The sequence below is a fragment of the Camarhynchus parvulus genome, chromosome Z (assembly GCF_901933205.1).
Source record: "Camarhynchus parvulus chromosome Z, STF_HiC, whole genome shotgun sequence".
Lineage (NCBI taxonomy): Eukaryota > Metazoa > Chordata > Aves > Passeriformes > Thraupidae > Camarhynchus > Camarhynchus parvulus.
The window spans coordinates 59,339,172-59,357,980 of record NC_044601.1 but is presented as its reverse complement, the minus strand read 5'-3'; the positions used below and the strand labels follow the sequence as shown (position 1 = coordinate 59,357,980).

General features: G+C 38.6%; 1 protein-coding gene across 2 annotated transcripts; it reads right to left on the bottom strand.

The window, feature by feature from the left end:
- Positions 1-1,443: 1,443 nt before the first annotated feature.
- Positions 1,444-15,792, bottom strand: C1QTNF3 (C1q and TNF related 3). Of its 2 annotated transcripts, none has more exons than XM_030969416.1 (6): positions 15,306-15,792; positions 10,168-10,279; positions 7,839-7,993; positions 5,128-5,257; positions 4,331-4,430; positions 1,444-3,249 (listed from the first exon to the last, which is right to left on the bottom strand). In XM_030969416.1, exons 1-6 carry the CDS (start codon positions 15,591-15,593, stop codon positions 3,090-3,092), a joined length of 945 nt encoding a protein of 314 aa, XP_030825276.1. In that variant the 5' UTR covers positions 15,594-15,792; the 3' UTR covers positions 1,444-3,089. The 2 variants fall into 2 exon arrangements, with proteins under 2 accessions (XP_030825276.1, XP_030825277.1); XM_030969417.1 differs by having other exon boundaries at positions 15,510-15,792.
- Between the last annotated feature and the right edge of the window lie 3,017 nt (positions 15,793-18,809).

Below are 18,809 nucleotides of genomic sequence, written 5' to 3'. Positions count from 1 at the left end.
ATGAAATTCAGACCCAGACCTGTAACATTTTCACCATTTGGTTTCGTTCTAGTTCATGTTTTTCTTGCACAGAGGTTGTGTTTTACCTCTGCCAGGGGGTGCACCCAGCACCTCTTGAGTTGAACACAGCCCTGTTTTGCAAAATGCTCATGACAGAGCTGGAGATGAGAGTTGCTGGCTTGCAAGGATGTCACAGCAGACCCTGGAACTCTGGGGGAAGGGAGGATCAGGACTTGGCTCTGTGTTGAGAAGCATTTTCTGCTGCCAGGATGCCAGCCCCTACCACAGAGGCTGAATATCACCTACCAAACCACGGCTCTCATGGCAGGCAGGGACTTGTGGGTCTTGCCAAGTTTTGGTTAAATCTGGGAGCTCAGGGAGCGGGAGAGATACAGATTCATTTTAGCAGAGACAAGAAGCCTTTAAGTATAGTCCAAATTACAGCTTTGCGGTTTCCAGAAGGTTTTTCAGCTGTTACACAAATTACAAGATACCATGTATTTTATAACAGGGGATAAAAGCCTCTGGTAAAAGACATTTTGTCTTGAGCATCTGCTAAGCAAGAATCTTTCAATTATCAGCAGCAATGGAAAGATGACTAATCTTCATGAACATTTCTGAGAAAAAAGATCATAAATTCCACATGACTTACTGAATATAAAGAGTGTTAATTTTAGAGAAGAAGAAGAAGACACACACACACACACACACACACACACACACACACACACACACACACACACACAGAGTCGTATTCACATCAGTTGCTGTATTTTGAAGGATCTTCCTTCTTCTTTTAAATGAAATTAATACGTAAGTTAACTATTTATTTGTAAAGTATTATGACACTTAATCAGCAGAGATTGCATGCAGTAAATTGCAGAGAAAAGACTGCTGAGATTTCGGTCAAAACCTAGGAATTTTAACTTTGATGTAAAAAACTGTTTAGCTTTAATATTGGAACTACTCTTTGTTTGTCAAAGAAGCTTTTGTGATAATTCTTAGTCACCTTCCCCTCTTAGCAGGCCAAGTTGCACAAAACTCATGAAAACAATACAAAATGAGTAGGGCAAAACATGACTTTCTTTTATATTATGGCCATTACAGTAAATAATAAGATAAAAAGGAGCTTACAATTAGTGTATGCCGTAGAGTTTCCTTCTGACCAAAATGCTTAAGTGCTTCCTTCTGGCCAAAATGGCTTAAAGTGGCCATGTCACAAAAGAAAAGTCCCCAAAGGAAACCTTACAGATTTAAATTTTATGTATATATGTGTGTATATATATACACATATGTGTAAAATAAATGTATTTTAATCCTTGATGCTGACTTTCTCCCATTCAGTAGCGAAATGAATGCTTAGGAAAAAGAACATCTCTCTATTGTCTCCAAATGGTAATGTCCTTGGTAAATACAGATATCAGCAAACCAGTATAGCTTTGAACCATTAATCTTTATTGAATAAATGTATGTTTTACAAAGTAAGCTTAACAAAATAACATGGTCTCAGGTTTTGAAAACCTATGTGGCACAGACCCGATCCAAGCTGATAAAGAAATGATTAAAACACATCAGACAACAGTTCATTAAAGCTAATATTTTCAGTGGTTGATGCATAAAACTAAAAAAATCACAAGTTATAATCATCAAGTATCAACATGCATTTTTCTTCATAAGATGTGGTTACATACGCTAGGAATGTGTACAAGGACGTACAAATTCATAGGGCAGATTTCAATTCATTTGCTCTATTGTTGTGCTACTGATACCTGTATCCAGTATAAAAGAATTTCAAATAAATATTTTCCTAACCCCACCTTCCTGTTATACATTATTGGCAGGTAATATCTGATTAAAATGTAATGTCTGTAAAAAGGAATTTATATTTCATTGACTTTTGTGTGGAGAGCCAGAGCAAGATACATTCAAACTTCAGTATTGATTTTGGTGCTCATTCAGATGAAAATAGCAAGACAGAATTTCAGGTACCCAAATTTTGAAAAGCCAGTAACATGAATGCTGAAGACTGGCCCAGTGTATTGGGACCAGAACACCTAAGCCAGCTAGCATTTGCTTTCACCAGTTTAAATACTGAACTGGCTTAGCTGCAATGGCTTTTCCTGAAACACTGATTCTTGGAAGGCTGCTAGAAAAACTGTTTCAACAACTTCACTGTTAAGTAAATATGCAATATTGTAAGGTACATCCTTCTGGAGGAGCTCCACACCACAAAGTTTGTTTATCTCTGTGCTGTTGGTGTATCCTGATTTCTCTAGCGTATATGCCTTTGCTTTGACACCCTGCATTGGCTTACATCAGGTTTTAAAAATTCTAAGGCTAGGGGAAAACATTACAGTTCCCCTGCCTGATCCCCTTCACACTGCAAACTAAATTACCTTAGCTTCAAGCTGCTACTAAGGCAAGAACTACTGACATTCTTCTTCTAAGAAAGAGAGACTAAGCATAAATATGTGCTAAAAATCTGTGAAAAATGACACCAGATACATCTTCAGAGGTTTGAGATGGGAATGCAATAAACCTGAATCCTTGACATCTATATTTTCACATTTTTTCTTCAATTTGAGCTCATTCCAATCCAGTAGAAACTTCTTCCTTTACATCTGGTCTCACCTGAGCCTGCTTATAATACATTCAGGCCTGTTTCCATGATGCAAATTTAAATGAACATGTAAGAAGAACTGAATAAATGATCCAAAACTTTTGAATCAGTTGTTCAATTCCTGACATATAAAGTATATTTAGAGATGAAATTGACTTTATGTAAACTGCTCTTTAAATTCTTTAAACTCATTTTCCTTTATTTTTCATTCACTTTTGGGGAAGAGAGCAATAGGAACATTTAATGATTAAATAGGTGCAACCCAGATGACAATAGATACTCTGTGAATCTGTGTCAGCTACCTGATGTATTCAGCTCATCTCTGATACACAGGTAGCAGCACATTGCATCAAAACAAGGCTTCTTGATCCTCCAATGTTGTGAAGTTATTTCACAGTCCAGTGAAATATACAAGTTCCAAAAAATATGCTTTTTCACATAAACATCTGTTGGGTTGTCTCCTTTTTTTTTACTTGGTTTCAAAAAGAAGAAACCCAGCAAAGGTGGAGAAGCGTTGATGGTCCCCATGGAGGGCTCCATTTCCCATTCGCAGCCAAACTTCATCTCCTTTGGCGAGTTTTAGGACTGCACTGTTTCCTGAAGTATCTGCTTTCCCTTTGGATTCATAGCTAAGGATGAATATTTTAACAAGTCAGGTTTTTGTTTCTCATCAGTGACCAAACAAACAACTTTACCAAAAAAATCCAGAAGTACATTGTTATCCTGAGCAAAACTTTCTTGAAAGACTTGCCAACATTTTTCAGCTTTATAAGGAAATTTTGGCAACTTTGTGCATTTGATCTCCTAGTCAAATTTTGCACCTTACCTAAATGCATTGTTTAATTCCTTTCTGAAGTTCTGGAATTGTAACTTATTTTTTTTCCAGGACACAGGAACAAATTTTTTGCTTAAAATGAAATGCTGCTCATTGATCACAGCACTACAGATTTCCTGTGATGCTTTTTTCCCCTTGAATTCATCCCAACTAATTTTAAGAGCTGAGTTCCTGTGCTCCCAGCACATGCAGTGAGCAGACACAGGCAGCCTGCTCCCTACTGAGCCTTTCATTGGGATATGGGTACATTTGATGTGAGCTAGCCTCCTGGCTTTGCCTCCTTTCTTCTGCCTCTTGCCTTTTCTGACATCAGTGCTTCAGGGGGAATAGAAATGAAGCCCTTTTCCTTTTGCAGAGAAGATCTATTGGGGATGAAGCTGCCTCTGGTGGTGTGCTAATGATAAAAAGGCCAGTAAATGGAAGACCTTTACTTCTTACTCATCCTTACTACTGCAGCTTAAACACTTCCCAACTTTAAAGTAAATTTCTCTTCCCTTGTGTTAACAAGACTGTAACTAGTCACTGGACACTTCATTAATTCCTTTCTCTGACAAGCAAAATGAGGCTGAAGATGTATTTTAGCAGAATGACAGCATGATACCACTGAACTCCAACCCTGACTTGCAGTGCTAACTCCTTTCCCCTGAGTTTGAGGAAATTATGATCAAGGCTGTATTTTAGGTCCAGCATCTGTGGTGTGTATGGTCCAAATATGCATCCTGAGGATGGCAAAATGAAATAGGTTTTCTTGTTGGTTATTTTACCCTAGAGAATTTCTTCCAAAAAATGAACAATTTTACATTTCTTGAAAGGTGAGAAAGCTGTCACAACCATAGAAGTGTTTTTGCATTGAGATGGCCTGGCTCTTTACTTACCTGTATAAGCTGAACACTGTATTACCATTATGCATCAAGTACACATACACTTCCTCCACATCTTCATGTTTCATCATATTGAAAGTAAAGAAATATACCCCTGAAAAGGTTAGAAAAAACAACTTGTTTGCTTCATAGAAAGAAGTAATCATGCTGCACATTTTTGCTTCTTGCTTAGAAACCATAACAGCTGTGGACAAAACTGCCTTCCAGTTGTCAGCAGATATTTTGTTTCTGCTTATACCATTCCAAAATCTGATTAATTTTAATTCTGCATATGGCAGGTGTTCTTCTTCCTGCATCACAGCTGCATAAAAGGGGGGATTGATGCAGCTGAGAAATAACCATGAAGAACTGTAATGCCTCATTTCCAGCCACACATCTGTTGTAGGTCAGCTCGCAGCTGAATTGGCATGGGGGAAGATGAGGATGAAGAAACTGGCAGGAGGCAGGAGGTGGAGGAGGCAACTGTGAAGCTGCTGCTGCTTGCTACAACATTAAAACTGTGGTTCTGTCATCGCGGTGGCTGAAGGGCTGAAGTGCCACAGCAAAGCAGACAGTCCTGCTCCCTCCCCAGCCCTGGCCATGCCTCTTCCTCCTGCCTTTGTGTCAGCACTAGTGTCACTGGCTGGCAAGACTACTCTTGGCTTGCTCAGTTTTCAATTCATTTTCTGGAAAGTCAGTAGCAAGAGCTATGCAGACTGAGTGCAAAGGCAGTTAAATAGTACCTCATCTTTTTTGACCACATGTCTCTTTACAGCTTCAATAATTGCTTTTTTTTTTTTTCAAATGCTCACCGTTCACTGGAGCACCAAATCTCCCAGTCATGACATCAAAAAAATTCCCAACGTTGGTTTCAACGCTACTGAAGATGATCCCACTGTTCTGGTTGCTGAAGTGAGTAGCCATCGAAGCCATAAACGCGACCTGCAAAAATCCAGTTCTTATTCAGGCAGTCGTTCACGAAGAACACATGTGTAGAGCAACCAGGTACAGATTTTTTTTCCTGTATTTGCAGTCTGTTTATTTTCCTGACAGAGATGTTCTTCTAGGGCTTGCTCCAAGGCCAATAAACTCCAGTTAACAAAACTCCCATTGAATGAAACTGGAAGAAGACTAGGGTTCTCATATTCAATTGGACTATTCATGGCTGTAAAGTAAGTGTATGGTCAAGTGTTTGCAGTTCAGAACCTTAATTTCAGATTTTATTTACTTTTAAGTCTTGCTAGAAATGATGCAACAGCAATATATTATTGAAATGGTGTTTCTGACAAAAAGGTTTTATATAGTTTTATGTATTCCCCAATGCATTTAAACTGGATATTGCTTTCAACTGCCTGTGTGAAAATGAACAATGCTCAGTAAAATCCATGAGGATTAGTGTTTCTTGCTTAGAGATACATGAAGTACTTTTATTAGAGGTCCTCTGGAAGTGCTGCAGCTGACACTCAATATTCAATGCTTTTTCTACCTTGTCAGGTGCCCTCAGTTTTGAAAACAGAGCGTGGTGGAGACCAAGAGGGGAAAATAAGAAAATTAAAACTGTGCTTCAATTTCATGTTTCACTTCTTGTCATAGAAGTGTCTCACAGGAAGCAGTGCAAAACATCCCACACCAGACAATTTAAATTACCCTCAGGAAGATACCGGGGAATGACCCTGCCAGCTGGCCTGGTTAGGGAAGGGAGTGACCTTTTCTCAAAGTCTATCATTCCCCTGCCCCCATTATGTGAGCAAATGGGGTAGAATCAGATTTGCTGCACTTTGTTGCCAAAAGGTTACATATAGACTTGGCTTTTTATTTCTGTCTCAGCTTCTTAAATGACAAGTGTTCAATTGCATCTGTTACTGCCCATCACAAAAATGACTTTTTTTTTGAGATTCCAGCTATGCTGGTATTTAAAAAAAAAAACAAAAACAAAACCAACCAGCCCAAACTCCTTTTGATTTCAGATCCAAACCAGAACAAAATGAAAACAGACAATCAAATGCAAGTCTGGATCCAACAACGGAAATCGTTAGCCATCTGTTCAGAAATTTAAGGAGCTCCAGATGTGAGCTGAAAGCTTGGGCTGATTTTCCTTACCCCTGCATGGATGCATTTTCTATTACGGCAATTGTTAATATCTTGCTTCTCAGCCAGGATCACATCAAAGTTCATAGTGTGTTAAAGGAGAGCAGCTGCAGTGGCAGATTGATGGAATTTATTGCTTTTTTGTCTAGATTCCATTTCACAGTCTCTTTGACCCTGAGCTACTTTTTGTGGGCTGAACAGAACAGCAGAAAAATATAGCTTTTCTCACTAGGTCTCATTATGAAGTAGCAGGTCAACTTGGATTCAGAAAGTTTTTCAAAATAATCCTGTACTTAAAACAGTATTGTATTCAAAAGTGTTTCCTCCTATACCACCACTGACTTTAAAATTCTTAAGTATGGTGGTAAGAAATACTGTAAGCATTTTTAAACACATCTGATAAAAGAAGTGATGGAATTTTAACCATTGGAAATAGGTATTACAATATGAGCTTTCCTTGTTCATCTTCTTTCATCACTCAGTTTTAATTACAATATTACCATTGTCTTTATGTAAGGAAAAAAACAGTGGTAGTTAATTTTAAAACTGTAGAAGAATATATGTTGGATGTAATTGAAGGTATGTTTATCAGATATTCAGCTATACCATGAGTATATATCTATTTCTACATGCATATATTATGTGTATATGCACATATATGAATATGTATATATGTACCTCTGTGTGTGTGTGTGTATAGAGATATATATACACATACATATATATTTACATATACATACACAAACTCTCTGCCATCTGCCAGATTCCTGGGATTTGAAGAAGCTTTAATCCAAAAGCTGTGAGATTGTGCCAATACAAGAGTTGAGCTCAACAACTCAGGCTTGAACCCATATTTAAATGCTCATCTGGCTTTTGAATTATTCATTCATAGGCAGAACCTACATGGCCCCAAACATATTTAAAATATCTAGACATATAAATATACAGACAACTACTGAGGGATATCTTTTGAAACTAAAGGACTTTTACTGCACTCAAAAATTTTGAGTAGCTGGATACATGTGCTTCTGAGAATCTCATAAAGCCCGGCTGCCCTGAGAAACATGACTCCTTTACTCTTTCCATATGCTGTGGGAAGTGCAATTATTTATGTGATACAGCTTGGGAGGAAAATGATAGTCCCTGCTATTCTCCTTTAATAACCCAGATACTGGCTTTCTGCCCTCAAAGGGAAGCATATATGTTTCTTCCTGCCTATTTCTCAGCTGGATTCTGACTAAAGCTTTTCTTTTCCAGAAAGATCTGGCAGAGCACTTTTTTCAGTAAGGACAAGGGCTGTATATGCCTGTTAGAGTATTAATTTACAAGGGGATTTGCTTCTTAAGTATCTTACAGTAATAAGGTTCTGTTTTTTCAGTGAAGAAAACCATAATCTGAGGTTTGCTGCAGCCAATACGAGCCAGAGATGTTGTACCTGTAGCTCTGGGGGAATCCCAGGGTAACCCTTCTCGCCTTTGGGTCCATGATGGCCACGCTCGCCTCTTGGTCCAATATCTCCTTTGTCTCCTTTCTCACCTTTGGCTCCTTCCTGGCCAGTTGCTCCATTATTTCCATTGTTTCCATGATTTCCTGAAGGGATACAAAGCTTTCTGTTTTATTTAAATAATTTATCATATTTTAACAGGTAAGTGTGACAGGGTCCTCTTCCGCCAGCTTGCAACACAGGTACTCTTCAGTGCCATAAACCCCAGGCTGGGATGAAATGGATAAGAAACTGCTGCGTGGTCAGGTTGATGGTAAAGGTTTTGGTGAAGGACGTAAATTTTGGGAGTTAACCCTCATGTTGGTGTATAAACTGGTGGTGTCTCAAGTCATTGCTTTGTGGGGGAGATGTGCAGGAAGACCTCAGCAGAGAGAAGACTCAAGGAAAGCAAAAGCCTCTTTTAATTGCCATATACTCAGCAGCCTGCAGAAGTAGTTATGCTTTTCCTTTAGTATAAACACCAATTTCCTGGTAAATTAAGTCAATCATGATAGGAAAAGATAATTTTGAATAAGATTTTGCTATCTTTAAAACACATCCACACAAATGATGAATGGCTGTAGCATTAAAGTTGTTAAAATCTGTGCTAAAAAGAGGACAGTGTGTATTTGCAGGGTGCTGGCTGGGGGTTGTTTGATTGCATGATCCTAGATTTAAAGAGAGACAGAATTTTTATAATTTAGCTTTTTTGAGATGGCTTACTATGAGTAAATGAGTAAAAAGACTCGTTGCAAAACATACTCATGCATCTGCAGTATTCCGTACTTCCTGGTGTTGACTGACTAAATTACTAAGCAAATGTCTATGCAGCTGACAGGATTTTAAAGTTGGCTAGAATCACTGAGCAATTATTATCCCTCCTGCAGCAAAAGCCTGATCTTTCAGCTCAGGGGATTAATTAATGTCATCATTGTTCTAATTCAACTTGAATTGAAATTAGGTTCTTTGCCACTCTGCTTGTTCTTTGATTATTCTCTCTGGTTACAAATTTAGAAGGAGAATAGTTTTATTTGAGATCAAATCTGATGATCAAGTGATCCTTCAGAGCTTTTCTATTAAGAAAAAAAAAACAAACTCCAGACAAGGAAGCCAAAAACTGAAAGAAATTATGCACATTTTTGTTTGGATAGAGGAATCTGCAGCTCTTAAAAATAACAAGATCCTTTATGTGAAGCCAGAACTGCTCTACCAGTTCAGAACAGAAGTCTGCAAGCAACATTTGATTCAATCAAGGGGAAAAGCAACTGCTGCTGTTCCCCTTACAGGCACAACAACATGAAATCCAGCAAATGAAGGAGACAGAAATCCCAGGGTGCAGGAGGCTGCTGCCAGACGTACATTTGTGGTATCCTGCAGTGACAGAAAGTGGAACTGAGACAGGAAGGAAGGGCAAAGCTGGGACTAGGCCATGCCCCAGTGTGTCCGCTGCAGCCTTGAAAATGTGGGTCTAGTATAAAATCATATCCTGCTTCTAAGAATCCAACAATTTATTAGTAAGTAATGGATCACTGAATTGCATTTTCATTGTGTTAACAGAAGATGTAAGTTTTTGAAGAGGAGACAAGTCTGTCTTTCAGTGACCTGCTAATTTATGTTGTACCTCTGCTTCAGGAATGGTGATTTCCAAATCTCTGAAGGTAGATGATATAACAAACTGACACCAGCATGCAACCAACATTTTCCCTTTTCTAGACTCTTCTATTTCCATATCAATTATCAGATCAAAGTATATACTTTTCTTGTGTATGCTGTTCTTCTGTGGACATTTTTATGTTAAAAAAGAGGATTTTTTTTTATTATGAAAGACAAGATGAAAGAAGAAAGTGAAGGAATTTCTGTGGGAGAACAGAAGCATTATGTTTCTGTAAAATATTGGCTAGCAGTATGCTAGATGAAGAAAAGCCCTTGAACACAGTAACATAGCTGGATATACAAAGGTGATGACAATAATCAGCTCCAGGGAACAAGTTCTTCCAAGTGTATTGGGAACTTCATGCTGTTTTAAGAGACACCAATTTTTCCTAGAGGTGTGATAAGATTACTTTCAGTATGAATTTGTGAAAGCTGAATTTTAATAACAAATAGGTTTTCAATGGAAAATATCTTAGACTATAACTGAAAATATCTGTCTCCTCTGAAATGATAGAAAAACTTGTTCCTGAATCTGTCCCTAAATACTGATGTTTGGACCATTCTCTGATATTTCATAGAATAGCCTACAATTACACTGATAAAAAAGTGAGTTAAACTTCATGTTTACCTGGCATCCCAGGGGGCCCAGGAGGTCCTGGGGGCCCTTGGTAGAGTCGAACTCCAAAGTCACCTCGGCAGCAGGAACTGCAGTCTGGATTCTGCGGTCCAGGCTGGGGGGGCTAAGTGCACAAAAATAAGCTTTAAGTGGCTCATTCATGGAGGACATCAATCTTACGCATGTTGGTTACAGGGTCTTCATTATATATTTCTGTTTATATACTTGGTAAGTTTTCAAAACAGTTCTTATCTGGCATGAAATTTTCACATAGTTAAGTTATCCCTGAAGACGTTATTTTTGGAAGATTTAAAGGAATAGCTCTTGAAGCATTCAAAAATATATAATGAATATTTAAAAAAACCAGCTTGTCCTGTTAAATAATGAAGGTTTTAAAAATAAATTAATACCAACTAATGAAATTTAGATGAATATTTCAATTAGATTCACATCCTGATCCCACATTTCAGCTGACCTTTGATGACAAACATGCCTATGTACAACCAGTGTTAGGACACAAGGGACTTGATTTGACCTTCAGCAGTGAACTATCCTCCATTAAACATAAATAAAACTGTGTTGGGACCACCCAAAGAAGATACTAAAAAAAATCTGTGCAGCATATTCCTCTTCATGATCATAGACCTGTGTATTTATTTACAGGCTACTAAAGTTGGGACACCCTAAAAAAACACAAGACAAAAATTTGAACTTACCACAACACAAGGTGTTAGGGGCTTTTGATAATGTGTAGTGTTGAATGTGAACCCATGAAAACCTATATGCTGACTAATAGAGCAGCATAAATAAAGTAATGGGTTCATTATGTACAGCTCAGCTACTGTAGTAATCAGTTTAATAATGGCTCTGTTTGAGTGTTTTTCTTTTCCATATTATTGTGTTTATACTAATGGAGACTCATTCAATTCTGACTGAGTTTCATAACTTAGTTATCATAGATTTTCCAGTATGTCAGAGAAAGCCAAGGTTCAGTGTTTGATTTTATTTCTCTGCCTCCTCATTTGTTCCATCTTTGTTTCTTTTCCCTAGAATTCTTTCCTAATATCCTGAGATGCAAACTTTCAGTTCTTAAAATCTGGAGTTGGATAGTCACACCAATCCAACTACTACTTTTCTTTAATCATTCTACTATTTGCCTTTCCTTCCCTTTCTTTTTTCTAATCTTTGTCATTGGCAAATTACTTGCCCAATGCAGACTTATTGGTTTAGTGTCAGAAAATGAGCTTCTGTCAGGATGGGAGCTGTCAAATGAGCACACAGATGTGCTGTATTCCTGCCCTCAGGGTCATCACTGATGTCATCTGAAACATTCTGCCTGTGTTTTGGATAATACCAAGCAAACCCCCAGACTTCATTCATTTCAGGAGGCTTAGAAACTTGTAGGAAATTCATTTCATGACAACACCAAAATACTGCAGCTCCTCCAAAGACACAGACACATGCCCTGTCCAGCTGGAACCAGTGATGGTGGAGTTACCATGGGAATAAAAACTGACTTGACAGCTAAAGAAATATCCTTCATAATCAAAGAGTTATGGAAAAGTGAAGACTTGCCAATGGGCAGAAGGGCTTCATACTTATGGGGTTTGGTCAAGGCTATGCTTTTTAGATTAATTCTGGACAAGGTCTATACTTAATGAGAAAAATAGGTTCTGCCTCTTGAACTCTCTCTTCCTGGAGAACCTGTTTGTATTTTTCTGGCTGTTTTGTCTCTTCCAGTTGTTAGGCAGGACATAACTGACAATCACCAAATGCACTTTTAATAATATTCCTGGTATGAGAGAAGAAGTAGCTCTGGTTTCAGCCCATTTTCAGTCCTTGAAAGAGAGCCAAGTACGAGAGCACTGGAATTGTGCAAGCATGTTGTACCCCCTAAAAGAATGACTGATTTTTGCATTGAGATTAAAAACGCCAGCTGTTTTTAGATAGTGCTTCATATTCTTGTTAAATGGGAAGGTGAACTAAATACACACCTGCCAAGAGCAAATAAGTTTTATCAGCCTAAAAAAAATCCGAAGACTTAGAACAGATTGTAATTGAGGGAAAACATGAATTCAGCAAAGGGAGCTGCATGTAAGACTCTATCTGTGCAGATGCAATTTGTCTTTTTCAGACAATGTACTGAAATTTTGAACAACTTTATTAGAGAAACAGCTATTTTAAAATAAAATAGATACAAGCGATGGTCATAACCAAGTGCTATTAGGCATTACCTAAAAAAAGCTCATTAGGTTCTTAGGTGTGAAATAAGGCAAGTCCTGCCAGTCTGGTTGTATGCAACAGTTCCACTGATTTAAAAATAGCTGTTTGTGCAAGTCATAAATAATTAATTTATTACCTTTACTCTTTCACTAGGAGAAAAAAATATTCATGGTTAGCTGCCAAGGATGAGGAAAATTTAGGATTTTCTTCTAATCTTTAAAATCAGATAATTTCATGAACAGTACATTTAAAGGAAAAACATCTTCCTAAAGTAAAATTACACTCAAATGTGACATAGAGATTAGCTGCAATCTACTTGCCAAAGGCATCCTTTGCAGCCATTTGTCCATAAATTTTGTCAGTGAATCTTTGGCTTTGCTGCCAGAACATGAATATAATTTAGGAGGTTGTGAAATGCATCTGCCACATTGAAATCCTAACACTGATAGAAAACTGGAACTATTTCTGAGGCTATCTGCTGAAATTCCCATGATTTAGTATATAGGAGAATAATCTAGGCAACAGATGGTCTATGAAATTCCCTTAAATTAAAGCTGTGAACAAGTCATAATTGAAGACCCAGCCTTTGACCCTTTTTCACTTCCTGATTAATTTTATGAATTTCTGTTTTATTGTCTAAGACAATGCAGAAGATGAGTGATGCACCTCCACCATTCTTGGCTTCTGTTCTGAATGCAAAATATCTGTCTCTGTGGGCACTTAGGCCCTCCATGCCCCTTCTCCAAGCAAAGAAACAAACAAAAGTTGCCAAAAATCAGGGTAAAACACTGCTTGGCTAGTGATGGTTAAAGATTTTCAAAGAGCAACCTGAAATGGAAAAATGGTCTGACATGACTCTGCTTAGTCACTAAGAGTTCTCGTTCTTGAAAAATGCACATTATATTTTACATGAGTTAACAGCAGTGTGGAAACTGGCCTTGCACTCAGTGCAGCAAAGACAACAAATAGTAGTAACATACAATAGATAGTAAGAACAAATAATATCATGTCTTTTCCACAGCAGGGAATGAGACCTTTGAAACACTTCAGCAAGAATGTGAAATTCCCCAGCCTAAATTCTCTTCATCTTGGTAGAGTTATTCCATCTAAAACAAACAAGAAAGTAGGAAATAGGAATCGAATAGTTTCCATATAACTCAAGGGAAAAAGAGAGATTTGACATGAATTAAAGCATTTCAGTGCCATTTCAGTGCCACCTTTCCTCTGCCTAGAAATTCCAGGAGTCTGGAAGTGGAAAACACATATTGCATAACCATTGTGTGATTGATTATCCCTGTCGTGCATCTGCTAGTGCTCCATTTCATTTCAGTGAGCCAAAAATTGCATCATTTCCCCAGAAAAGATTGCTTCTTGGAGATGGGCTGGCAGGTAAATGACTGCCATCAGCTGTACTTGGATCACTGGGCTTGTTTTTATTGTCACAACCTGTTCCCCAGCAGGCAGCTCCAGACAAGTTGCATTAAACACTCTGACAAGAGACACATGCAGCCTGAACACACTTTCTGTGGGGGAAAGTTTGAGCCCTAAAAAGCTGTGGTTTTGCATTAAATCCTGTGTTATCTAAAATTGTGTGGTGTTAAAGGGGAATCTTCTGTACAAGGTCCGCAGCACACAGCTGCAGAATTCTCCCTGCAGTAAAGAGGTCTGCACACACTGGCTGGCTCTTTGAACTGTACAGCTTATGGTTTACACTGCTTACATTCTGCAAGCACAGTTTAACAAGCCTACAGTTAAATATCTGTTCTGCTGAGTGCACTGGAGGAACATTTAACTCCTGACCAAGAAATACAAAATGCAAGGCACTGTGAAGTTTTAATACCGGGAATACAGTGTATTAAACATATTCCCTTACTTGGATGTGTTTCAGTTCTTCAAGCCCAGGACAGGATTAAAATCAGACCTCTTCTGTGCTTATCATAATATAGGTTATTATTCAACACTTATCTGCATGTCATTGATTTTGGCAATTCAAAATATCATATTTTGATCTGAAGAAATTTTAAAACCCCAGAGGCTAAAAGGTGAACTATACAGGACTCAAATATTTGTATCAGCTGTAGGAAAAACCACTCATGTTCTTGCTGTTAATAAAACACATTGATCAAAAAAAACCCTTCATTTGAGTGGAATTTTGTTTTGCCTAGTCCTAGAAAAAGCTTCATCTTCTGCCCTTCAGATTTTGTCTTTCAGAATTGGACTGCAATATTTTGTGTATAATCAAGTTATGCCATTTTCCTTGTGTTATAAACTAATGACTGTAGTATGCAAAGTGCCATGAAAGGCATAAAAAGATTCTCAGTTTGAAATGCAGATACTGCAGATGATTTAGAATTTCATTCCAAGCTTTTTTTCTTCTTAAATTCTCAGTTGATTTATATAATTAAATCTACTCATTACATTAGTATCTGGTTTTTTTTCAAGCTACTCCTTAGAATAATTTTTTTTAACATTTAGAATTTCATTATTTTTGTCTCAAGCTCAAGAAATATACTTTTTATACATAATTTTAAAGTAAAATTATTCTCTGCTAATTGAATCTCTCCAAATACCTCTAGCAATGCTATAATTTTCCTTCACATCTAAATGAATTAGAAATATTGAATATATTTAATATATTAAATAATTAATACCTTGGGATAATTAAGAGACTGTATTTCAGCATATATGATTTCGCAAGTTCACAGTTTCAACAGAAAAAAGCGCTGCTGCCTGTGTTGAAACCAATGTCCCCAACCACTGCTGATTCTACCAGCTCATTAAAAGATCCTGTAAAGCAGCCCAGCAGGATACAGACCAATACACAGCTTTAATAAAAACTATTCCATAAATATATCACTAGTAATGTTAGCAAAAAAAAAAAATCTCATTAGCTTTAAAGATATCTTTAGAAGATTAATTCAGAGTACCTGGACTCTATCTGAGGTAGTCAGTTCTACATCATCTACCTCTGGTCTCAGGACATTATGGTCTGTAGATGTGCTATTAACAACAGTCCACTCTATAAGTTGATGCCGCTGTTTCAATATTTCCCTGCTTCTGGAACCTTTGTGACCAGTCTGGTGGTGACTTTGCAATATTTTGGCCACTGGTTTATAAGATCTTCTGCTCACCTCCATGTATTCATCTTGACACAGGCAAAATGGAAGAAAAAATAAAGCCAGTAGATGCCAACTGATGAAATCCTTCTCTGCCATGTTAATCAAAATAATTTTTCAGGAGTCCAGAAAATGCCTTGCAGAAGGAGATCTTCTTTGCTGCACCAGACGTTATGTGGTCCTTTCAGCTTTTCCACTAGTGAGCCTGGCACTGAGACCAGTACCAGGTTTTATACGCTTGCATGCAATAAATAAAACTAAAAATGCCAAAGTGACAGGATCCTTCATCCAAAATCAGTCATGCTCCTTTAAACAAACCAGGCATTATTCACCACTTCACCACCACAAGGAAAATTGATTTGTATGCTGGAAATGACCACAGCATTTAATGGACTCCTGTGGTTCCTATTTGGGGGCATTAAAAAATGTAGCACCTTTCCTTTGGCATGTTTTTGTTTAAGTGTGAAAAAATGTGATGGAAATGGGGAACATGTGGCTAATGGTTTACGCTCCTTGATTAGACATGGAAAGGCTGTGAATTCACACTCTTAAATGTCTTTTGGACACAGTCACCTTTCTTATTTGCCAGGAAATTCACACACACAACTGCGTCAGCCCAGTCCGAAAAACCCTTCCAAAAGCAATTAGGAAACAAAAGCACAAGAGGAGCTTTTGCATATGAACCTGACCCAATGGCTGTTCCTGACTATGCTTTTCATTCACTAGAAGAAAAATATTGAATTTCTGTCAGTTGGCCAGCAGTGGAAGGAGACCGGGTAAGTAGCTTTAAAAAACTGGGTTGAATTCAGATTCATAGAGCCCCATTTCTCAGCATTAGTTAAACATGCTCGGCCAAGTAGTATTTTCTCCCTTGAGTTCCTAATGTTTTCCTAAATGTAATTGCCAAACCAAGTTTTATGTTTTCACTGCCAAGTAAATATAAATTTACCGGGGGCTTATTTCAGACTGAAAGAATCAAATTATATGTGTATAATAATAACATCCTTATTTTACTTTTTGAACCACCCACTGGTATTCTCTGGAAAGCCATAACTGCAGGATGCAGTTCTGTACATGCATCCACAAGCACACCCAACCTCTCCAAAAGCAAGTAGCTCCTTGGTCTGTGAGCAAGTCTTCACCAGTACCAGGCTGCAACAGCGTTACTGAAGAAGGCATCATTAGTCCTAGGAATGATGCCCAGCCCTGCAAGGTGATGGCTGCTGAGTGATGGTAAGAGAGCTCCTGATGATGGTGAGAAGGGATTCTCTGTTCCATATGCTGCTTCCTTCTCTGGGAGACAGCAGGACAATGCCACAGGAGAGACCCTGGCTGGAGAGGAGTGAGAGGGGTGAGCCCTTTGCAGCTGGGGGCTGTTTGCCTGTGTCACCAGCACAAAGAGTACCAGTGTTGGCTGGTACCCTGCCACTTGCCATGGTAATTTCCTACTCAGCAACACACAGAGAGGGATGTGGGCCTGCAGCACTCCCCCCAGGGACAATGCTAGCCCCCCACAGACACGAGGGGGCTGGGACAGTGCTCCAGCTGACTGGAGGCAGCCAAGAGCTGGTCTTCCCTTTTTCTCATTCTCCACCAGCCAAGTATGGCACAGGAGCAGAAACCTCAGCTCCTGTGGGCTCAGTGCTTGCCCCCAAGGATAAACACGACCACGTTGTCTCAGTGACACTCACTTTTCACTGCCAGGAACAGAGGTGGTTATCCTGATTATCTCAGCCCACAGGCTTGCCAGGCAGAATTGCATCTTCTTGCTTCATGCTTTTGTTGTGTTTATTGCTCCTGTGTTAAGGATTTAATGGCAGGAACCCTTAATTGAAACTTGATTCAATTGCAGTGAATTTCAATCTTGGATTCCCAAGGCAGATATTCAGAATTATTAAATAACACTTCATAGATTAGCTCTTGAGCCTTGCTGCAGTATATAAATATTAATTAACTAAATTGTCTTGCAGAAGATGCTCATTAGCCTATGCTTTATGTCTACTGAAAACCCTGATTTTTTAAAAAGTGCAAATATTCTGGCTATTTCACCAGGGAAACAGAGGAGGAAGAGAATTTACAGAAGAGTGAAGCAAGACTTCAGAAAACACAGTTGCAGATTCTGCAGAAGCTGCTGCCACCAAAATGGAGTTCACTTTTCAAACAGAGAGGACTTTCTAGGTAGGAAGGGCGTTTGAAAAATCTGGATTTTGTAAAATCGGGGATGACAAACATTAATGTATCTTGGCACTTAATAATTTGATTCAGCAAGTGCTGGGAGAGCCCTGATGTTTTCGGCTGACATTAGGGCTTTCATAGCTTTCCAAAGTATGTTCCAGGAGTTTCCTGTGGCAAATGTTTCCAATGTGAGTAATGAACACCCACAGCACCCATGTCCCAAAAGGAGAAGGAATAAAACCAAAGAGATTCAGGCTTCAAAGCCACCATCTATCATTTCATGCAAAAGCTGAAACAAGCATGTTTCTTGGCAGCTATTAGGAAGAAGAAAGATTCCTTCTCTTCCTTGCTCACTAATAGAGTCCACCTGGTCCCTGCTCATCGCTGCTCTTGTGGTTTGATGCTACATACATTTTTTTGGTCCCAATTATAGCAGAGTTTAGACTTTGCTCTTTTAGTTCCAATCTTTTTGAACAGAATCCCATCTGCAGAAATATTTGCTGCCCATTATTCTGCTCTATGGCCTTCAGCTAGGAATAGCTGTCCCACAAAACCATTGTCAAAAGGCAGAAATTCTGGACTCAGAAGTAAAAAAACAATGGAGGAATTGATTCTCATTCTCCATTCTTGATCTCCAAATGATCAAATACACTCATTCAAACACGTGGCCCGAATCTAAAATAACAGGACATCAAAATAGCAGAGTTTTGAATTAACTTTCTGCTAGAATGAAACACTGAAAATGCTTCACACTGAGATAAACAGATCTTCCTGATCTGGAGATGAGAAAAGGACTGACCTAAAAGGTTTGGTTTTGTTTTTGGCTGGTGTGTGTTGCAGGTGTGCTGACTAAGAAAATAAAATCTGACCCCTTCCCTTCCTCTTTGCTATGCATTTGCACACCTAACATCACCCTTCCAGCCTTTGCCAGCTGAACTCACACACGACTGCCACTGTGTTTGTCCTGTTGCTGTCTGGCAGCAGGATGTGCTTCTCTCTGCTAATCAGCAGCCCAAGATGAAGTGAAGCACATGGGTCTGTCAATGTCAGGTAATGAGATATCAGCTAAAATGCAAAAACTGTTGAGGAAAAGCTGCTTCCCACCTTGTCTGCAGGCAAAGCCTGCTCCATGAGAAAGAG